The sequence below is a fragment of the Rhagoletis pomonella genome, unplaced genomic scaffold (assembly GCF_013731165.1).
Source record: "Rhagoletis pomonella isolate Grant_MI unplaced genomic scaffold, Rhpom_1.0 Rhpom_scaffold_00002, whole genome shotgun sequence".
Classification (NCBI taxonomy): domain Eukaryota; kingdom Metazoa; phylum Arthropoda; class Insecta; order Diptera; family Tephritidae; genus Rhagoletis; species Rhagoletis pomonella.
The window spans coordinates 67,594,413-67,618,931 of record NW_023458556.1 but is presented as its reverse complement, the minus strand read 5'-3'; the positions used below and the strand labels follow the sequence as shown (position 1 = coordinate 67,618,931).

Genomic DNA, 24,519 nt, shown 5'->3' with positions numbered 1-24,519 from the left:
ACACTTTCCGTATTGTCACTGACAATTCGACCAATTGTCACCACCGCATTAATTCCACGCAAAAATTCATTGAAAAAGTCATTGTCGATTTTTAAAATTGTCGTTGGCAAAATTTTCGCCAGTCATATGAAATTTGTATATAATCCATATGTAATAATTGTGAATTCATTACTTTAGTTTTAAGAAATATTCAAATTATTGAAATGTAATTAAATGCGCTTAGTTACCAATATATAAATTTGCAAAATTCTGCTGTGAAAACATTCAGCCGAAGCTATTTAGTTTTGTCGCTATTGTCGCGACAATTTTGTCAGAGTGACAATTGTCATCACCATTTGGACAACTCTTCTTCTTCTTCTTTTTTGGAGCTGTAACCGCCTAAGTGATTTTGGCCGAGTTCAGCAAAGCACGCCAGTCATTTCTCCTCTGTTCCAACTGACGCCAATTGGAAACTCCAAGTGAAGCCAAGTCCTTCTCCACCTGATCTTTCCATCGCAGTGGGGGCCTCCCTCTTCCTCTGCTACCACCAGCGGGTTCCGAGTTGAATACTTTTAGAGCTGGTGCGTCGGTGTCCATTCGAACGTCATGGCCAAGCCAGCGGAGCCGCTGTATTTTAATTCGCTGCACTGTGTCCATGTCGCTGTAAAGCTCATCGTTTCATCGTCTGCGGTACTCGCCGTCGCCAACGCGTAAAGGCCCGTAAATCTTCCGCAAAATCATTCTCTCAAACACTCCAAGAGCCGCCTCATCGGATGTTGTCATTGTCCATGTTCTGTGTGTGTTTACCACCAGACCCATTCGCTTTGATTCCCTATCCAACTTGGAAAGGCAGAACAGACTTCGCGGTTTTTGTTACCGATGGTGTCGATGTCATCGGCACAATCCACCAATTGCACGCTCTTGTAGTAGGGATGCAAACGATGCATCGATATTTTTGAAACATCGATAATATCGGTTCAAAGTTCGATGTTTGCCAACGATGTTGCCAGTTTCAGCGATGTTTTAACATCGACTTTAGTGTGATTCAGACTTGAATCCAACTTTCGATAGTGAAAATGCGTACATAATCATTAAAAAAGGACCGGGTTCCCGTTGAAATTTCAACGAAATTGGGGCTTGGAACTTTAGGCTCAGCGAACTTACAAGGAAGGCAAAGGAATGGTAAATAAATACAGGGAAATACATCCATATGTAAGTATTTTTCTAATTGAATTACAGAGAGTATGAATTAAAAAGTATTAAATTTTCCTTTCAATGTGACTACAACCTAACAAATTTGGAAACATCGGAAACCATCGATATATCGATGTTTTTCTGGCGATGTATTTTAGCATCGATGTTCATTTGTCCGATGCATCGAAACATCGATGTATCGATGTTACTCCCCAAAATTTGCATCCCTATCTTGTAGTAAATTGTTCCTGAGCGGTTCAGTTCTGCAGCTCTTATTATCTTCTCCAACATCAGATTAAAGAAGTCACATGAAAGGGAGTCGCCCTGTATGGAACCCGTTTTGTGGCGAACGGCTCGGAGAGGTCTTTCCCAATTCTGACAGAGCTGGAGGTATTGCTCAACGTCATTTTACACAGCCGTATGAGTTCTGTTTTAGGAAACAATGGACAAAATCAAATATCTCCCGATCCAAACCAGATAGAGATACAAACTAAACGGAATTATAAAGCCCAAATACTGGTGAATACAGGAAAATTATTCAGATTTTTCAAAAAAAGTTTCTCGACCTTGAATTCTAAGGTCAAAGTTCAACAAAAAAAAATTGCATATAAAAGCAAATATCTAGCGATCGAAAATTAATAGAGACCTAAATGAAATAGTATTTTAAACTCCAAGTATTACTGAAAGGGCCAAACTGTTTCGATTCGTCAAAAATAAATTCCCTATCGTAAATTCCGGGGTCAATGGTCAACTAAAAAAAATAAAAATTTTCTGACTTAAACATAGCTAATTGTTTTTTTAAATCGTTTTATGCGATATACATACATATAAATGCACATATGTATGTGTGGTGGGTCATATTTATATGTTTTTACATACACAATATCACATCTATATACATAAACTGCCGGAACAAAGTATTGGCAGAGCAAATTTTTCACAATATATGCAACAATTTTCATTCTAATATTTTTCGGCTAATTTCATATTAAAATATGGTTAATTCTACAACAAAAAACAGAAAGAAACAGACTATGCAAATTTGTAGCCCAATCAATTTTATTATAACAAAGTGCAAGTTTTATGTAGCTAGAAATTACCGTTGATTTTTGGCATTTTTTTACGCAGTCTCTTCCATACAAAAAATTTTGTTGGAAAAAAAATATATGGAAAAAATGCAAAACACCTTCACAAAAAAAAAATTCTCAAAAATCAACGCGATTTTTGCCTAACTCCGTGCTTGCATTTTTTTTACTAGAATTTAATGGGCTGCATCACTCAAAAAAATTCTACAAAATCTCATTAAAAAGTTGAAAAATTTGGTGAAAATTGCAGAATTTTTGCGAGTTTTGCACAAAGTTTTGGAATTATATTTTTATGTTTTTTGTTGTAGAATGAACCATATTTTTATACGAAATTAGCGGAAAAATATTAGAATGAAAATTGTTGCATATATTGTGAAAAATTTGCTGCGCCAGTGTATGTGTATAGAAGTGATATTGTGTATGTAAAAATATATAGATACCCTCCAGTACTGCTGGAGTCAATCGCTACTTTTGAACCTACTACTGCACCGACTCCTAGGTAAGTAGCTACTCTATTAACCCGTGGCAGTGCACATGGTAGAGCAGAGTCGAACCAGTCGTAAGCAGAATAGCGAAAAACTACGACAGAGGGCGCCCATAAATCACGCAAATGACTACTTTAGTAACTCCCGGTAGTGCAGAGAGAGCCGATGGTGACTACCGCCTAGGACATTGCCTTGTAAAAGTAATCGATGAAATATACTGCAAGTAGTCGGTCGGTAATTGACGGTGTTTATTAGGTAGCTACCGATTCAGCAGTCCTGTAGTCACTCCCCCGTACTGCAGGGTATGACCCACCACATATACATACGTACATATGTGCATTTATATGTACGTATATCGCATAAAACGATTTAAAAAAACAATTAGCTATGTTTAAGTCAGGAAAATTTACGATACGGAATTTATTTTTGACGAATCGAAACAGTTTGGCTCTTTACAGCAATACCTGGAGTTTAAAATACTATTTCATTTAGGTCTCTATAAATTTTCGATCGCTAGATATTTGCTTTTATATACAATTTTTTTTAGTTGAACTTTGACCTTGGCATTCAAGGGCGAGAACTTTTTTTGAAGAATCTGAATAATTTTCCGGTATTCACCAGTATTTGGGCTTTATAATGCCGTTTAGTTTGTGTATCTATCTGGTTTGGATCGGGAGATATTTGGTTTTGTCCATTTTTTCCCAAAACAGAACACAGTGCGGCGTATAGGCAACACCTTTTAGTGCTGTCAAAAGCGGCCTTAAAGTCGACAAATAGGTGGTGAGTGTCGATCCTTTTCTCGCGGGTCTTTTCCAAGATTTGGCGTATTGTGAATACCTGGTCTATGGTAGATTTTCCAGGTCTAAAGCCACACTGACAAGGCCCAATCAGTTCATTGACGGTGGGCTTCAGTCTTTCACACAATACGCTCGATAAGACCTTGTAACCTATGTTTAGAAGGCTGATCCCGCGGTAGTTGGCGCGAATGGCGGGGTCATCAAAAGAGTTGATGTATGCACCTTATCAACTCCTCTCCGCCGTATTTGAATAGCTCAGCTGGCAGGCTATCAGCTCCAGCAACTTTGTTGTTTTTCAGCCGCGTTATTGCTATACGTACCTCGTCATAGTCAGGCGGTGGAACGTCGACTCCGTCATCATCGACTGCGGGCTCGGGTTCTTCTTCTCCACAACTTTCCGTGCTGCTACCATTTAGTAGGGCAGAAAAGTGTTCCCTCCATAATTTAAGTACACTCTGGACATCAGTTACTAGGTCGCCAGTATTGTTCTTACAGGAGTAGCCCCAGTCTTGAAACCTTCCGTAAGTCGCCTAACACTCTGGTAAAATTTTCGGGCATTCTTCCTGTTGGCCTGCATTTCAAGCTCTTCGCACTCACGTATTTCGGCCTCTCTCTTCTCGCCCTGTAGGCGGCATCTTTTTCCTCTGCAGCTTCCTGACACTCCTCATCGTACCAGTTGTTCTTTCGGGCTCGCTGAAATCCGACTACTTCTTCGGAGGCGGTACTTAATGAGCGAGAAATGTGGTTCCACTGCTCGCATATGTCGGTTTGTTGAAGAGTGTTTTCTGAGAGCCGGTGTGAGAGTCGAGTAGCGAAAGCGCTGGCTGTCTGTTGTGATTGCAGCTTTATGACGTTCAGCTTTCCTTGCATATTTGGTCGCACATTTTTTGCTGCATAGAGGCGGGTGTGTATCTTGGCTGCAACAAGATAGTGGTCCGAGTCGATGTTTGGGCCTCGGAGTGTGCGTACGTCTAAAACACTGGAAGCTTGCCTTCCGTCTATCACAACATTTGGTTTCTCGTTTTTCGATCCGGAGACAGCCACGTAGCTTGATGGATCTTTTTATGCTTGAACCTAGTACTGCATACTACCATGTTTTGGGCCCCGGCGAAGTCGATCAGCCTCAATCCGTTGTCGGACGTTTCGTCGTGGAGCCTGAATTTTCCGACGGTGGTTCCAAAGATTCCTTCCTTGCCCACCCTGGCATTGAAGTCGCCAAGCACGAGTTTGATATCATGACGGGGGCAGCGCTAGTACGTGCGCTCCAAGCGCTCATAGAAGAGATCCTTGGATGCCTCATCCTTCTCTTCCGTCGGGGTATGGGCGCAGACGAGCGAGATGTTGAAGAATCTCGCTTTGATGCGGATTATGGCTAGACGCTCGGCCACCGGGGTGAACGACAATACTTGCCGACGGAGTCTCTCTCCCACCACAAATCCAACTCCGAATTTTCGCAAGGCCTTGCTTTGCCTTGCTTCTTCACTGGAAGTGGTTTTTACGTGGCGGGTCTCAAACACAGCGCACAACCCATTGGTGGGACGGGGGTGATTTCGCAACCAAATACACGTTTATATAGCGAGCCGCTTGCTCCAACCAGACACCAGCTTGCAGCCGCAGCTACTGGTGAGCAGACGCTGCAGACTTCAGTGAGCTCTTAAACCGAATAAGTCGAAGTGGCCCCACCGAGCTACCTCTCTTTCTGCCGCGACCCAAGGCTCCACTCGGATTGGTTACCGCATCTCGCACATGGGTTTTTCACGTTGCCCAGAGTGCGAGAACGAGGACGCAAGAGTCGGGATTGAGTATAGCCATGCAACTGTAACTGCATACCCAGCGCAACGACTATACCCCATTGCACTCCGACAATTACCTTGTTTATATGGCACCAAGCGCGGTATCGAATTAAGTCGTGTCAGTGTAGCTCGCTTGAAATGCAAGTATTTATTAGCAACAAAATAAATGAGTCGACCGAACACGCTTTCAAACAGAGTTCATCCCGATGCAACCCTGACAATACATGTGTCAATTCTTGAAAATAATAAACATGGAAAAATAATAATTAAATACTCTAACAGCCAAGAAAAAACGATATTAGCTATTAATTTTATAACAAAGCTTAGCCTAAATGTAATTTCAAGAACTATTTAAATGTTTTACTTCATACAGAGTTGCATGGAACAAACGTGTGGACAAATCCCGTGTATATATGCACTCTAAATACGATTCAACAACTCTTCACTCGTACTCAAAATGTGATTTATGGTGGCACGGTTAAAAGTTTCAATTCGATTTAGGAATGAGTTTACATGTGTGTGTGTCCAAATAACATGGTTTTACTTAGAACGAATTGAAGCATCATATAAATATCGTAAGTATTCCAGTATTGTCACTGTCGCTTTCGAAAAATTTCCACAGTTCCCTACAAGCGTATATGACACAGAAAAAATGTTGCCGACAATTCTGGCTGTGAAATTTTATAGAAAAATCCATGATCAAAAAATAGAAAGGTAGAATCAAAATGTATCTAACAAAGTGCGATTGAATTTGACATTTTTTGAATTTTGAATCGTTTGTTTATATTTTTTTGCATAATAGTACCTTAAAAGAGAGCCGACCTGAGTTGTCAATCACACCTTGTTTAATAAACCTAGGGTAGAACCGCTGAGAGGAGTTTTTCAAATTCTTGTCGTGAAAACTTTTGACTTTTGACCCCATTTAATGGGGAAGGTGCCTCTGCCCGGCTGGTTGATGTCCTCGGAAGGAAAAAGGCTGACATCATCGCCATCCAAGAAATGCGATGCACAGGGCAAGAAAGTGTAAGTGTGAACCCTGCGACGGCTACTACAGTTGCCACGTAAAGGAGCGATGTTCGGTTCATGGTAGGAGAGAGACTCCGTCGCCGCGTAATGGGGCTCACCCCGGTGGACGAACGTCTAGCCATAATCCGCATCAAAACGAGATTCTTCAGATCCATTAAGCTACATGACTGTCTCCAGATCGAAAAACAAGAAAACAAATGGACCATGTTGTGATACACAAAAGGCATGCTTCCAGCGTTTTAGACGTGCGTACACTCCGAGGGCCAAACATAGACTCGGACCATTATCTTGTTGTAGCCAAGATACACACCCGCCTCTGTACAGCAAAAAATGTGCGCCTAACAATGCAAGGAAAGCTTAACGTCGAAAAGCTACAATCACAACAGACGGCCAATTTATTCGCCACTCTACTCACATACCTGTTCTCTGCGAGCACGTAATTGCCGCAATAAAAAGAGAGAGACCGAAATACGTGAGTGCGAAGAGATTGAGATGCTGGCCGACAGGACAAACGCCCGAAAATTTTACCAGAGGGTTAGGCGACTTACGGAAGGTTTCAAGACCACGGCGAACGTCTGTAAGAACAACAACGGCGACCTAGTGACCGATGTCCAGAATGTACTTAAATTATGGAGGGAAAAATTTTCACCCTAAATGGTATCAGCGCTGGAATTAGTGGAGAAGACGAACCCGAGTCCCAAGATGAGGATGGAGTCAATGTTTCACCACTTGACTATAACGAGGTAAGAATACCGATAGCGCGCTCGAAAATCAACAAAGCTGCTGAAGCTGACAGCCTGCCAGCTGAGCTGTTCAAGTATAGCGGCGAGGAGTTGATAAGACGCATGCATCAATTCTTATGCAGAATATGGTCAGATGAACGCATGCCCGACGACTGGAATTTAAGTGTGCTCTTCCCAATGCACAAGAAAAGCGATCCCGCCATTCGCGCCAACTACCGCGGGATCAGCCTTCTGAGTATAGGTTATAAGGTGTTATCGAGTGTATTGTGTGAAAGACTGAAGCCCACCGTCAATGAACTGATTGGCCTGGTAAATCCATCATAGATCAGGTATTCACAATACACCAAACCTTGGAAAAGACCCGTGAGAATACGATCGACACACCATATATTTGTCGATTTCAAATCCGCTTTCGACAGCACGAAGAGAAGTTGTCTTTATGCGGCGATGTCTGAATTTGGTACCCCCGCGAAACTAATACGGCTGTGTAAAATGTCGTTGAGCAATACCACCAGCTCCGTCAGAATAGGGAAGGACATCTCCGATTCGTTTGATACCAAACGAGGTTTCAGACAAGGTGAGACTCTCGTTCGTGTAATTTCTTTAATCTGATGTTGGAGAATAAGCACCGCAGAACTGAACCGCTCAGGCACAATACTTTACAAGAGCGTACAATTGCTGGCGTATACCGACGACATGGATATTATAGGTAAAAATAAGGGCTACGTCTGTTATGACTTCTCCGCATCGGATAGAGAAGCAAAGCGAATGAGTCTGCGGTGAACGAGGACAAAACGAAGTATCTCCTCTCTTCACACAGTCAGAGCATACTTGTCTTGGCACCGACATCACTGTTGACAGTTACAATTTTGAAAAAGTAGCCACATCATTTATTTGAGAAGCAGCATTAACACCAATAATAATGTCAGCCTTGAAATCCAATGGAGAATCACTCTTGCCAACAAGTGCTACTTTGGACTGAGTAGGCCTCCTCTGCGTTGGAAAGACCAGGTGGAGAAGGACTTGGCTTCAATTCCAATTAGCGTCAGGTAACACAGAAGAAAAATGACTGGCGTGTTGTTTTGGATTCGGCTAAAATCGCTTAGGTGGTTACAGCGCCAATGAAGAAAAAAAGTCTGAATTGGTATATGTTTGACATTAGTCAGTGATGAACATCTAATCTATACATACAAATACATATGCATATTTTTTATAAATGAAAATCGAGGTTCCTTTTTCGGTCTATTTTCAAAAGCTACTGAAGAAACTTGGAGGAGCCTTGGTAGAATTAACATTAATCAGATCTAACCACTACACAACAGCGGCCGCTACACATACGTACATAGTATGTATGCCCATATTCATGTCTGTGTTTTTTTTTTTAACTTTTATATCAACATAGTTTGATGAAAAGAAAAATACTGATGCAAATAAAATATTTCACACAAACAGGGTTAAAATTTTGAAATTCGTATTTTGTTTGTAAGTGAAATATTAGTGGCATTGTGCTACTATGATATCACGACCGAGTCAACTTATGTTCACCAGCCGAAAAAATTACAGCCACACCAAATTTTTCCAAGTTTTAAAATATTATTTTTATTGTTATTAAATTTTGGTTAGTTTGATATAGTTCATTCTTTCACATCATCCGTATAAAAACAAGTTTAAAGGCAGTGTCACACGCACACAACTGCCGGGTAATCCTATGTTAATGTGTAAGACCCTGTGAACACGGTGTAAGTATTTATCCTTCGTCTATAACGCATTTGCTCTTCTGAGCTTAATATTTTGATGATACTAAGACTTTCTCCACCGACCAATGGCGTTTAGCGATCTGCCCTCTTCAGTACGATTCCATATAGAACTCTGGTAACATTGACTTCGCCCACCTAATGCCCTGTTTGAACCTTTACGAAGTCTTCCTACGAGAGCTTATTCTTGCTGATAAGACCAGCTGACGAGCGGTACAACGGTTTTGGACTTTAGAGGGTTGTGCTTGCCCAGTGTCCATTTGCTTCAAGTTCACCATATTGGTCGCTGCACTCCAGTGGTAAAGAGTTACCCAGCGACAATGAGATGTGTTGAAAAATGAGGAGCATTCTGTTATAGTCTATATCGATGGACAGAGACTGCTAGTCTTTAATACCACCTTACAAGAGGCAATGCTTTGGCATGAAGAATAATAAATGCCAGGGGTGCTTATAACCGGAATATGCGCCGGTTTTTCTCATAATGTAATATGTACTTAGATAGCAACAGATATTAGCTGCAATGAACTCTTTAGATTTGACTTAACAAATTATTTAGATATCGCTGAGTATTAGAATTATAATGTTTATGTGTTTGTAGAAAGGCTATTCTGGTCCAAGGCATAACAAGGTAGAAGTGATTTCGACATTTCTCTCTTTTGAACTGCGACTGTAATGTCAACTCTTAACCCTATAGAATTCAAAATTTTAATTTTTTAATTTCAATTTTCAATTTTGAGCTGTGCGACTGATTTTAAATACATACATACAAAAATAAAATGAAAAGGAATTACGAGCGGTGCGCTCTGTGTGGCAAGAGCCAGGACAACAAATTTGTGCGTTATTTTAAACCTCCTAATTGTCAAGTGAAGCGACAACGGTGGGCAAGTAGCTGCGGTGCTCCATTAGTAGACTCTTCGCGTGTGTGCGAACACCATTTTAGTGGCAGTGACTTTATTTTTTGCCCATCACAGCCGAGTATTTCCAAGCGGACGCGTTTGTTCCCAGGTGCAGTACTTCTACCATACAATTCCTCAATGCTTGAGTTATCTGAAGTGTAGGCCGTTCCTGAGGTGTCTGTGGGGACGAAGTTAGCTGCTGATGCACAGACCCAAACTGAGTAAGTCTGCCATAAACAAGCACGACATTAACATATACATATAAGCAAATGCTCCGCGAACACCATGATACAATTTCGTTCCACTAAATTTACCGCTTTAGATCACCATTTACTGTTATAAATTCGACGTTCTGGTTCTTAACATCCCTTTTCCTTTTTCATAATGCCATATGAAAAGAGTCGTGTTTTTATTTTTCATACATAGCTGGATTTATCATACGGAAATTAAGCATAACTGAATATGAAGAGAAAATCTCCCACTCATATACATGGATAGACCAAATTTCAAATGGTGGTATGATAAAACCTAAACCAGAATTCCTTGTGGACATAAAGAAACTGGAAGTAATTTTTAATAAATTTAATGGAAAAGAAATTTCGCATTGCAAAAATTTAATAGTTGAATTATTGAAGTTAAGTTCCGATGTAAATTTAGAAGAAAGAATCAAAAATTTTTTTTTTAACTGTCGAATATACTCTAGAATTAAGTATTTGAATAAAAAAAATAAATGCTCAAAAACATTGGGCTAATAAAAACAAGAAAATTGCCAAAACGGTTTTATAAATAATTGTGTTTTATTTAGTGTGTAATTTTGAGTAAGTATGCATTTCCACATTTACATTAAACGAAAATACAAAAACTAAAATGAAGCCGATTTTAATGTGATTTTAAATATTTTCATATTTACAAAAACTTTCATTTCATAGATATTGAATTTTATCAAATATGGTACATGCATAACAAAGGGTTAATTTCTTTGTTTACGTTTTTTGACATTACAGTCAGGTATGAGAGAGCTCGACTGAATTGTCACTTCTACCTTGTTGAATATGCCTTGATTCTGGTCGTAATGGCCTCATATCACCCGAAAACTCACAATAATTGGGATAAAATCGTATTAATAATAATTAATATATTTACATACATACACTTAATAATACTTACTTCACTCTGCTGTCATAACAATCGAAAATATTTATGTGAGACATTTCAATGAAAAGTCCATAAATGGTTCCCATCAACAATATCAGCAACGATTTAAAAATGATTGGCAAACTGTGATAAGAATAAAAAAAATATAATATTGTATTAAATATTTTATATATATGTAGAACTACATATTTAAATATGTATGTGTACTGAGGGAAAAAATTTTAGAATTAAAAAAAATGCTAAATTAAAAGAAATACGCATATGAAAGAGCACCAACCCAACTTGCTTTAAATTCGAGTATGTACGTTATAAAATAGGTCGTGGTGAACTGCACAGATGCTTTTTCTTAATTAAGAAGAAAAAAACAACAATTTTATGTTCCGTCTAGTGGTAATTGAACCCGGACTCTCTTGGCAGCAACCAATCGTATCAAGGGTCTTTGCACACTCAGCTGTAGCCATTCATGTAAATGTGTTTTCAATTGTTGGGTTCGAAATAGAGCTGGAAGACTATCGATCGTTTTTTACTATCGAAAAAATCGATGGTTTTGTAATCACAATCGATAGTTTTCACTTATACATAAATTATTAAAAGAGAGTAAAAGCCGGCGGCAAATAATTTCAGAGCGCAGATGCTGCTTCCCAGTGGGAAAATAATAATGTATAGTAATCGAATCAGTAAAACAACCCTTTTCACAAAAAAATGTATTTTTTTCCCAGGGCGATGTCCTAAGAAAAGTGGGGCATTCAATTTTGCATTATCTAGTGTCGAGAAATGAATGTGTTTTAATATGAAATTTTTGGAACTTTTTGAATACATTAGAATGCTGATAACATAGTTAGCAGTAATATTTTCGAGAACGCGTAAGAAATACATTATATTATTTAGCACGCATGTAATGCCTTACTATTTTTCCGACTGGGTTGAAGCCAAAAATTGTTAATAAACTTTTTTTCCTTAACAAAAATATGGACATATTTTGATCTCACATTCTTGTGTTTAATTTTTAGACTTCTTTAATCAAAACTATCGCTAGTACTATCGATAGTGTCGACATTTTCGATAGTATCGATACTATCTATGATTGTGAATATCGATTATCGAAACTATCGATGGACACGACCATCGATAGTTTTCCAGCTCTGGTTTGAATCAACAACACAGCGCGCGATTAGTGCATTTGTCCAAATAAACATGCACCATATATGTGTGTATGTGTTTTCACCGCTGTGCATGCTTTGTATACATATACTTTCTTAATTACATATGAATAAAATTATAGTTTAAAAAACTAAAAACCTCCCTATTATAATTGCCATTCGTACTGTCATCAGGTATTTAACTTGAGAATAGAAATCGCTGCATCTTTTAGGCGCATTAATATTACATAGTTACATCCCGAGCTAATAAAAGGAAGGTAATAATAATAATAAAAAGCATCCAAGACGTGCAAAACGCCAGAGACGTGCAAAACGCCATCCGTGCAGTGAAACATGCTTCATTTTAATACGGGCATGTTTGAATTGAATATTTCCATAAAATGTAGTGCATGTACAATGGAAATATAAAATTTTTTATCACCTTTCCCTTGGTTTAAATACGAACATTTTTAAACGGTAATCAAATAAAAAAATTTCATTTCTACAACGCGTTTTTTTCTCAGTGTACGGGTACCGGTGTTGCCACACATGGGCTTTTCCTACCAAAACTTGTAGGTTTTTTTCCATTTGGTGGGTTGGTAGGGTTGATGGGATATTGGTAGGTTTCGGGACAATGAGCAAAAGTTATTTGCTCAAAATAGAAAATATGTATCTCCAAATATTTTAGCAACCCTTTTTACACGAATATTTCACTGGTGAGTTCGTATAACGGCGGCCGCAAACATGTAAATATACCTGATTCCTAAGTACAAACGTAAACCCTTATTATTGCCATTATTCAGGAGGCGAAAAAATCGATGTAGTTTCGTATTACCTGTCATTCTGCATCAAAAACTAAGGTGTGAAAAAATGGACTAGGCACCTTTTCACCTTTAGGTAGCGATATATTTTGTGGCGTACGTGGACCAAGATTACGGAAAAGTCTGCCAATAGGCTCGTACCCAACCATATTCCTGGCGGAGGTTTTCAAATTGTTGCTCACTGGCGAAAGTCAAAGGGAATAAGACAATCAAAGAGATTCATGACTCTTTCCTGGAGGAACTCCGAAAGACACCTTGAGTTTAAAACTTTTACTGGCAACCTGACAGCACACTGCATGTTAACGTACCGTTTGAATTAAATGGGTCTTTCTGTAGAGATGGACTGTAGATTTTGTGAGCTGGTGAAGGAATCCCCAGGGTATATTCTATGTGCCTGTCCACGAAGCATGAATCGTAGATTGATACTCCTTGGAGAACGATTTGCTTCTCCATCTAAAATTTGGAACATGGCATCATTCAAAGTGCTGAGCGCTAGACACGACTTAAGACGCTTGGGTGTTTTGACGACGAAAAAGGATGGGTGAAAAAAATTTGCGAAAAAAGACGCGTTAACATGGATTCAACATCATTCCGGAAAAACTCTTTGGGGAATTCGTATACTGTTACACTCGCAAACATAGTTGACCACGAACATAAGTTTATGCGTCTTTCTTCGCCTTCAAAGAGGATAACGCGGCTTTCTTGCCATCACCTATGTTAAGAGTTTTTCTTCGCCGAATTTTTTTTCACGCGTCTTTTTTCGCTGTCATCCTTTGAAATCGCGTCTTTATTCGTATCTAGTGACGATAAGTCTGTTCAGTGAAATGAATCGTTACACGAAGTTAATTTGTTTTTATTTTACTAGCCGTGTTATAGTTTTACTAAATGTTATGTTAGCTATGTTTTTAATAAATTTTACAATGAAAGAAAATACTGAAACTCAAAAAAATTTTTGGTAGGTTTTGGTTGGTTATGGTAGGAAAAAAAGTGTGTCTGTGGCAACGTTGACGGGTACGTTACATTACAAACAAAACAAGTAAGAAAGTCTAAGTTCGGGCGGAGCCGAACATTAAATACCCGGCGCAAGTATTAAGTATATGATTTTTCAAAGCTACATGGTAAGCCGATGTGTATCAATTCTGAGTAAATTAGCGTCCTTAAATTTCGAAATATTGAAGTTTCAAGCATTTCTGAAATTTGCCGTTATATGATAAGTGGTCGTAATTTTAATCTGTTTCCAATAATTTTCAACGGTTTGCTTCTATGCGGCAAGCACAATAATCATACCGAGTTTGATACAAATTGGTGGAACGGTTACCGATATACATATATGTGATCATAAGTGGGGGTGTCACGCCCATTTTCCAAAATTTTATCATAAACGTATTTCTTGGTAGAGAATTGTTGCAAGCATTAATTTTGAATAAATTAGCTTTAATATTTTTTGATTTATCGAAGATTTCGTATTTCTCTAAATTACCGTTATATGGATGGTAGGCGTGGTTATTGTCTGATTTTAAAAATTTTCGGCCGTTTGGTATGCTGTAGCAAGACTAACAACTGTGCCAAGTTTGGAAGAAATTGGTGAAGCGGTTACCAAGATATACACATGTATCCATAAGTGGGCGTGGCTACGCCCATTTTCCAAAAATTTATAATATTATTATTTTTCGTCTAAAAGTTATTGTAAATACCAATTGTGAGTGAATAATCTTCAGTAGTTACTAAAATATCGCAGTTTTCGTATTTCTGAAAATTACCGTTATATGGGAGGTAGGCGTGGTTATTGTCCGATTTTGCCCATTTTCAATACCATCCGTCCTACGGCCGAAATAAGTATACGTACCAAGTTTCGTTAAGATATCTTAATTTTTACTCGAGTTATCGTGTGCACAGACGGACGGACGGACGGACGGACGGACGGACAGACAGTCACCGCTTAATCGATTTCTCTTTTCATTCTGATCATTTATGTATACATTTGTCTATATCTATCTCGATTCGTTTTGCCTGTTACAAACAACAGTTATGTGAACAAAGTTATAATACCCTTGTGCACAAGTGCGCTCGGGTATAAAAATTCGCCGTACCGTAGGGTACAGTATTTTTGCAAGGCAATTTGGAAATTTCTTTATGGCGGAACCTATAGGTCTCTTTTTTTTTTAGAGTGACAAGAACTGAGATCTGGTGGGTACGTATTAGAACGCACTTTGAAAAAAAGACCTCCTCGAGACAAAAACCACGATATATCTATGGAACGGTCATTGCAGAAGCTATGACGAAAAATGTAAAAGAGCCAACCCCTTCTTTCGCCCAAAATAAAATATTCGAAAGTGCCTTCAAATATAAATACATCCTTAGCAAAAGCCTAATGATTTATGGCGACCATTAATTTACTGATATTAGGGTGGTACCTTGGGGTGTACAGCTTTTTTCTGGTGCGGTCTAATGTGTATACAAATTATGTTCATGTGCGTTTTTTAAATTTTATGAAGTGATACTCACCGTAAAAATACTGAAACCGACAAAAATGCAAATGTTGCCGACAACGAAACATACTGAGGGAGCGAGCATTTTCTGTGTGCCTCACTGTGATGACCCAACATGAGTAATTCTTCCTCCAACGAAGGTGCATGTGTTGTGACATTACTAGCACAGGGATGGTTCATAACGCAAGTAAACTAAACACGAGAACACACAAATATAAAGCGATTAGCTGGTAAGCTACTAACAGCATTTTCATTTAAAATTTCTTCACATACTTACCACATTCACCTGACCCACTGAATAGATCAGGACTATGGTGAATATCGTTATAGCCAGACGAAGTGTGAAGCTCCGTGCTAAATCCCAGACAATCCACTTAAGACGCACTGCCAGTAGCAACATTAATATGGCGCTTATCCATACGAAAGCGGTCAAGAAGAGCAGCAAAAGTATGAGAGTTCGTGGGAGAGCTGACACCTGTAGTGCTGCACCCAATATCAACAGCAACAGCGAACAACCCATGGCGGTGGTAAAACCCAGATCAAAATCTTTACGGTATTCGCGCTCCTTATCACTCTCGCGAAAACGCAAAGTAATGCGGTCGACATGCTCGGACTTATCGCAATCGACGGAACGTGCATTGATCGCCTGTGAGAGGAAGCGATTGACGCGATTGGTCGGTTGATAGTGCATTGAGGAGTGTCGCTTGCGGAAAGGGCGCTTAAATTTATCCGTCACTTTTGACTGCTTTTGGTTGATTGATAAGTTGGCATTGGTATTGGTGTTGTAGGTGTTTATTATTTTGATGTTATGTGAAGTGTTTTTGTATGATTTTCATTTCAATGGCATGTAGTTTTTTTATTGATAGCAATTTGGTGGTACACGCACGGAACAGGACATGTCGGAACGGGATACAACGAGTATGCCAACAAGAGTGCGTGTTTGTGTTTGAGCGGGGAAGTGAGAAGGCGAAAAAAGAGAGAAGCAGACATGGCAAGACACATGGAAGAGAAATGAGTAAAATTACTTAGTTGCATTTGACAGTACAAATACATTAATACATAAGTACATTAATAATAGAGATAATTATATTTTTCATATGTATGTATGTATGTATGTATGTAAATATGAATGGTTAGGCTTATTATAAGTCAACTGGTATAGAGCAAAGTTCTCCAAAAGCTGATTGGGATAAAAAATCCAGAAGCCCAAATATGTACATTAGGGCAGAGTAATTTGTTCGGAGCAAAAGAAGAAGTGTAGAGCAAATTCGAATTCTACGATCTACTCTAATCCAAAATGGTGAACAAACTATATATGTACAAAAAATGACGTTTGTTCCACCCAATTTTCAAAAGGGAAAGCAGTACACTGTATAAAGAAAACACAAAATTTTGTAAATAAAAAATTAGTTTCGTTCTGAGAAAATTATAATACACTGATATTTCTTTTAAAAATTGGGAGGGTCAAACGCCATTTCTGGTGTATAGTTTGTTCACCATTTTTGCTTAGAATCAAACGTAGAATTCGAATATGCCATACACTTTTTTCGAAATTAAATTACCCCGCCGTAATGTACATACTGTTACATGTTGTTCTCATAAGCTTTTGAAGAGCTTACACTCTGAAATTTACAATTTAAATGAACTCATTTAAACGTAAAATACAATGCAAAAACGAGAGCAAAAAAACGGAAAGCAATTATGCACATACATTCATGAATAAAATTAATATTTGTTTTAAGCATTATTAAATGTAAATGTGTTTTTTTCTGATCGCGGCAAAATTTCAAATCTAACCACTTGTCCACCTTGCTGGAGTATAACACAATTTTTACATACTAAGGTATGCACGAGGGCAATTTGAAAAGTCAGTGCCTTTTTGAATTGTCCGTGCAGTAACTTTAATGCAATGTTGCTTCCGGCAACTGCCATCAAATAATAGACTACCGTAAAATTTTGAGCAATCTGCGCCATTTAGTTTGTATTTGACAGCCATTGAGAGCAGACAATCTCGTGAATTTTAACGAAAATGGAAAAAAGTTAATTTCGTGTGCTGATTAAGCATTATTTTTTTCGTAAAAAATCCATTACCGAAACCAAGAAAACGGGTGCTTAATACTATGGAGATTCTGCACCATAAATTTCAATGGTTGAAAAGTGGTTAGCTAAGTTCCGTTGTGTTCATAGCGACTCAAGTGACTCCAAACGTTCAGACCGACCAAAAGAAATCGTCACGCCAGAGATCGTCGTTAAATCCATGAAATGATATCGGACGATCGGGGAATGAAAGTGTGTAAGCTTCTTAACTGAGTGGGTACATCACATTTTACGTGAATATGTGGATATGAAAAGGCACACGGCGCGATGGGTGCCGCGTTTGCTCACACTCGACTATGAACGCAACCGTGTGGCCACTCTAAAGGATTATTGGCGATGTTCAGCCCCAATCTGAACGAGTTTTTGCACCGTTTGGTGACCAGAGATCAAGGAACAATCAAGAAGTGACCCAAAGAAGGCTAAGGTGGGTCTGTCGGTCAATGTCATTGCCACAGTTTTTTGGGATGCATGCGGTGTCATTCACACCGATTTCCCTGAAAATGGCAATGCGATCACTGGCGAATATTAATCAGTGATTTTGGACAAATTCGAAATCGATTTAAAGTAAAAACGACCACATTTTGCCAAGAAATAGGACTGTTCTATTAAGACAATGCATAAAGTCGAAATTTTTATGTTCTCACCCACTAGATTTGTCTATGTCGACAAAAAATATACTCTTTTTTTATTTTAAAATCAAAAAATATTCACAGATCGAACAAAACGATCAAAGCTTTGCATATATTTTATATGGGAAAAAATAATTTTCCGTAGAAATGGTAGAAAATTCTTGAAAATCAATATATTTCGATTGGAAAACTCTATTTCTTACTTCCAATAATAGACCCCAATCGTTTATTTAACCATTTTTTAATATGAACTCTTTTTCTAGGGCCCCTAAACATTAATGGGGAGCGCTTTGAGCGCCCTCTAAATATTTTTTGATTTCGAAACAAAAAAACGCGGATATTTTTCCATACAAAACAATAGAAGAGTGAGAGCATTAAAACTCCGACCTTACCCTTTTTGGACCACCCTAATTTGCATCATATATAGGGCATTTCAGCCCTTTTCGGGCGCCATTTCCATCTACGTTTTTATTATAATATTGAGTCGAAAAATTTTCAAAAACGCATTTCAATAAAATTTTCGTATTTTTAATATAAAATGTTGATGAAAATTTTTTTCTAAAAAATTGTCACTCATTCCGAAACTTTTAAGCATAGACCGATATTTGTATAACAACGGAATCTATTTTATTCGAAGTTTTAAATGAATGAAAACTAACAAATTTTGTCCAACTCGTCGCCAATAAACTTTGATCGTATTGTGGAGGAAGAAATTGTCTACATAATTGCAGTGGAAATTACCAAGCTACGATTAAGCAATTTCGCATAATCGATTGGTAGCTTCAATGATTTTTTTCATGTATGAAATATGAGTAGGAAAGAAGTTACTAATACGCCATGTACGAGTATCCGAACTTTTCAACGAACCTTAAGGAAACCGATAATAATTACAATTTTTTTTTTAAACTACACAAACTTCGAAATCGGCATCAAATCATGTTTTTTTTTTTTTAATATTTTGGATTTGGGTATTGTCTTTTGTGGCTCCTACTGTCAAATAAAGTACACATAGTGGAAATGTCTTTTGAAATCAGCCATCACAAATCAACTAATAAGACATCTGCTTAACTCTGTGGGGGAATTCCTTTGTTATTGCATAAGAAAACCATGGTCTATACATCCCTTTCCCACATTTCTTTTTTCACCTGTAGCAATTGTATCTATTGCCAAGTAACGCAGGTGAACCGAAAAAATCCCCCCCACTTAGTCGCTTTGGATAGTACTGTTTTAATGAAAAAGACCGAGTTGATATTTTAGTTTACGAATGGGTCTCTGTCCAGCAACACTACGTCTCTATGGTTGTGTTCAGCACGGAAGCATTTCTATAAATTCTCTTAAATCGCGAACATAGTTTTATTGTGGCTTATCTTGAAAATACAAATAGCTCCCCATCATTAGAAAACCTTCAAATCAAAATTTTTCGAAGTATTGATAAAAATGTGGCTGAGTTACATGAGTATACCTTTTATGCCCATTTTTGGCGATTTAAAAAAAGCACAAAAAGTGGAAAACAACTCAGACATTTAACTTCACCTGCCAATCACTACATATTAGGAAAAAACAGTTTTTATTAATTGAATGGTACGCAGGTGCGGATAGGACCTGAATTCTACATTGCTGTAAAAAGTTATTGGAACAATTCTCAAAGTAGATATACATATGGATGTACATATGTATGTATAATTAAATATAAATAAAACCTTATGCATTTAAAATACTACAAAATTAAGATTGAGTTTTACATATCACGGGCTTAAATTCAACGCCCTCTCAGCAATTTTTACAAAAATTACATAGTCATTCATAACATTAATGTTATTCTAAAGTATCGATTTTTAGCGATGGTGTTTATAAAAATCGCAGTACCCTCTACAGAGTGTAAGCGATATGTATGTATGTACATTGATTAAATCAGTAAAATAAGTAGAGAGTAAATAAGTCTGGGCATTTTGAAAAAGTGAGGCGAAAAATCATGCATGGAAAAAGCAAACGCTAAAAGGTAACAACAATAATTTTGATATGCGAATTTCTACACAAATATTTTAGCAAGAGGAATTTTTTATTACAGCTTTCTCAAATCTTTGACAAAATTGTTGTATACTACGTAGTAGAAACTTAAACATTTATTAAATGTAATGATTAATTTTGAGAATATCGATTAAGCCAAAAATTATAAATAGTTAATAAGACTAGTGAAAGTTAAAAGCATTCACCAATTTAATTAAAGAAATTACAGCGAGTAGCAATTAATGAAATTTCAATGAAAATTAGTTGAACCAAATTCGGAATAACGATGCTTAAATGCAATGGTATGCAGCACAATGTAACGCAAGGAAACGGAATGTAACGGAAAAACATAAACGGCTCGTTATGCTTTATGTTCTCTAATTTGAATAGTACGAATATGTATGCATATGTTTATGGGAAATACGAGTAGTTTTACGTAACGTATTACAATAATGGTAACACAAGAACGAACGAACGAACGTCAGAGTGCAAATATTGCATAGGTAATACATTCTCACTTTATTTTTATTGTGATTGAGTCTGTGAATGCGACTAATCGTATTCGACGTTGAGTTAGGAGTAGTTCCTACTGAGATTGTAACACCGCCACCGGGTGGTGTGGGGGCGTGTAAAATTTTTTGTAGTCGTATAACCTAGAGAAAAATAAAGAAATGTAATATAAAAGAACACAAAGAAAATACAAGTAAAACAGAAAGTGATAGAAAAAAGTCAAGGAAAAGAAGGAGAAAGTAATATAAAGATTGTATCTGTATTTGAAGGGTGATTACAGTAAACTTAAATTGAATGCTTATGACTAGACTTTACTTAAATCATAAAATAGTTAAAACAGATTAAATAAATTTATCTTATCTTACCTAGTAATAAAATATATATATAGATACGTATTTTACTTCTTCGAAATAAAATTTCTACAATACCTTTAATAGGTATATTATTTCTCTTCTAATAATAAATTAAAATGATTGTTTACAACTTTTACGATAGGTACTAAAATCTTCATATACGAGTTCATATGTATTAATAGAGTTTAAACAAATGTATTTGTATTCAATTTACTTCAGTGGTGATTGAGATGGACCTAAGTATGTCTCCCTTGAAAGGTTTGCGATTTTTATGAGAAGCCTTTTCGTGGATACTGCTATCTAAAAAAAAAAATAAATCATTCTGACAGAGGACCCAACTTTTGGTAGAGTACTTGTTTCATCAGGTTTTGAAGGATGAACCCAACGAAGCGAATGGAGAAGTAGATTAAATAGTTCGCACGAGGATCAGAAGTTCATAAATGGGCGGAAATGATGTGGCTAATTAAATAGATTATGTTTTTTATTTCTGTGATAGAAATGTGCTGTTCAATTTAGAATATTGTCTCTAGGCCTTTCCTTGCATTTGTCCATTAAATTGAACATGTCAGAAAACCATTTTTACGTTCGTTTTGCAGCGTCTTTGTTTGGAAATCACTTGCTTCCATGAAAAAGTGGAATACAACTGAATTCAATTCCTCTTTGAAAAACTGTTTTTTTAGGGCATAAATGAAAAGAATATTACCTCAAGTAATAAGCAAAGAGACGCATTTGGCTCAAAGAGCCGCGATTGCCCTCCGTTGGTATCACGGTTGCCGTTTAGGTCCAAATTCTTTTCGTTTGGTTCAAGATGCAATTCTTTTGAAATTCCATTCCACAAGCCTTTGGTTGGGTTATTATCACCCTTTCACTTCATGCAATAGTTTCGCGGTCTCAATTTTTTCTATTCAATTTGTGAATATTCCGCCCCATGTTGAATATCGTCATCGTTAGTAAAAGTGACGATACGGCCATCGTCAGCCTTGTTACTGATGCGCTGACGATCGTCGACGATGACGATGACGATATTCAGCATAGGGCCGATTGGCAACACCTGCTAAAAGTGTGAACTCGCCTTGCCACTGATCTTCAACTTTACATTCTCCAATTCATTTGGTACATTTTTTCTTGCGGCCCAAACAAAGTATAACCGTTATTTTGTATGCCTTGGTTTGTATACAATATTGCTGCAACACCACCCCAGCGGCTTGACAAACCAAGCGAAATATGTCTTTGCTTAAAGCTATTTGTGTTGTGTATGGGGGTGTTTGAAGGTTTGACAAGCCGTTTGCGGGAAATGTAAACAAAAATTTAATTTTTTTTGATTTTCTGGCCACCATGTTGACGTTTGATGAAAACGCTTACGTTGTGTATGGTCAAATCGCCTAACTCGCAACGGAATTTTCACCGAATAAGGACGCAAGAGAGAAAAATCGAAGAAAACCAAATTCTTTTACATTGTGAACCGGAAGAAAACTAAAATTCTTTGCTTGAACGAGTCATGTTTGCATAGTGTATGGCGAAATGGGAAAAGTCGGTTTGAAGAATGTTTGACAAGCCGTTTGTGTGGTGACCTTCGGAAAGTGAGGAATTACTCACAAAGTGGCTACACTGCTAGAATATGCTAGTGGACTATTCCGCATTGAGTTTAGAGAGACATGGATTTTTCCTTCGCATTGCAGAGATGACCGAATAGAAAAGCCCATTGGCCTAAGTTTACGCTCATCGCCATTTTTAATGAGGGCTAAAATTTAAACTATAAGATAGATAGTGGGATTAACTCATAAGAGTTCTCTATAAACCATAGCCTTGTGGCTCCCTAAGCATTGTAGCGCCTTCGCGCTGAACATACAATCAAAAGGGAAACTGCCATCTGGTGTAGTGATGGCTCAATCTCTGCACACTATGTTAGCATTTACAACAATCGAATAGAAGAAAGCTTTTTAGCTTATGTGGGTTAAAATCAAAAACTAAGCTGTAAACTTTTCAGTACAAATTATAGATGCCATTAAACGACGCACAGTGGGAGAAATCACGAAAAAGCTGAGAAAATAGTAAAAATAGTAATCTAGAGACTTAAAATTTGGAACACAAGCTTCTTTAGTAAATAGTAGTATAAGTACGGTGACCATCCGTTCTGTTTTTTGCAGGACCGTACTGTTATTTAAAGGTCTGTCCTGCGTAGTTTTTCAAAACAGAAAACCCCCAAAATGTACTGATTTTTTTCAAGTGTCCTGCCTTTTTCCCGCTTTTTCTCGGATATTTTAAAATTAACTTATCCTTATCGAAATAAAAGCAGTGTCGATAACTAATTGATAACTACATACATAAGGGTAAGCTGGTTTTGAAGGTTCAACTAGTCAATGCGTTCTAAATATTGTACGGTTATGGACAATGGATGACGAGAAATTGAAGACCAGCATCAAATATATCGATAAAACTCTGCTACAAATTTTTTTGGTAATCGCTTAAGAAAAAAAAAAATATTTCCCAAGCCAAATTTCCTTTCAAACAAGCGATTTCGTAATTTTTTTGAAAAACGTGTTTTTGGTACATTTCGAACCTATTCGTCAATATCTCATGAAAAAATTATCCAATCAACATAAGCGACCTACAGTCCTCTTACAAAAATATATTACTTTGCCAATTTCGATGAAAATTATTAGTGTTACAAGCGACCAAAATCGAAAAATTTAAATTTCAATCATTTTCTTTTTACAGTAAATGAAAATCTGATGAGAAATGTAGATGTTACGGAACACAATCTGCACAAAAAAAATGTATTTTTGCAAAGAGCCCATCAATACCTTTCGAACTGTTGGTCGTTTCATGAGATATTGAGGAATAACTGAACAAGTACTAAAAATACGTTTTTCGAACAAAACTCGAAATCACTTCTTTGAAACCATGGGTATTTTTTTCGTGTTCAGCGACCCAAAGTTTGCCTAAAAAATTTACTTTACAGAGGTTCATATTTCGTGTAAAGTAATATGTAATATGCCTTATTATAATTTTGTAAATATTCATTACCAATGAAGCAAATGTCATTTATGTTTAAAGTTTAAAATTGGATTAATAATTAAGAAATATACACTCTTCGTTATTTGAATAGGGCATCCTTTTAATACTTAGTCGGTACAGTTTTCCTTCTGTTTGTTTAATATTCATTAACTTTTTATAAAAGTATAGCATATTCTACGTCTACATCTCATTAAAAAAATTTTTGAAAATTAAAAAAATAAACATAGGGCCACATTTTTTTTGTTGACTGTGCTGCGCATTTTCTTCCATATAAAAATTTTTTCAAGCATACTTTGTATTGTAAACAATCAAAAAAAGGGTGCGCTATTCAAATGACGAGGAATGTATATATGTAGTATATTTTTGTTATTTTAATACTACGCAATTATATGTAGGTAAATTTTTTGAAAAATTGTCCTGCATTTTCAAAATATATTTATGGTCACCGTAAGTATAAGGTGTTAATATAAACGAAATCCGCCAAGAAATGCGCCCACTTCCCATATAACGGTATTTTTTAAAAACTCTAAATGTTATATTTGAGAAGCT

At 37.2% G+C, this 24,519-nt stretch overlaps 1 protein-coding gene across 10 annotated transcripts in view; it reads right to left on the bottom strand.

Annotated features, from left to right (window-relative positions):
- Positions 1–24,519, bottom strand: part of LOC118734012 (Ca(2+)/calmodulin-responsive adenylate cyclase) — a 325,153-nt gene that overhangs the window by 15,785 nt on the left and 284,849 nt on the right. For 8 of the 10 annotated variants that reach the window (XM_036463687.1, XM_036463688.1, XM_036463689.1 and 5 more), the window contains 3 exons: positions 15,634–16,101; positions 15,373–15,548; positions 10,920–11,030 (listed from right to left, as the gene is read on the bottom strand). In XM_036463687.1, the coding sequence (XP_036319580.1) occupies positions 10,920–11,030; positions 15,373–15,548; positions 15,634–16,101 (755 nt within the window). The remainder of the gene's footprint in view (positions 1–10,919; positions 11,031–15,372; positions 15,549–15,633; positions 16,102–24,519) is intronic. The other 2 variants (XM_036463692.1, XM_036463695.1) reach the window with 1 other exon arrangement.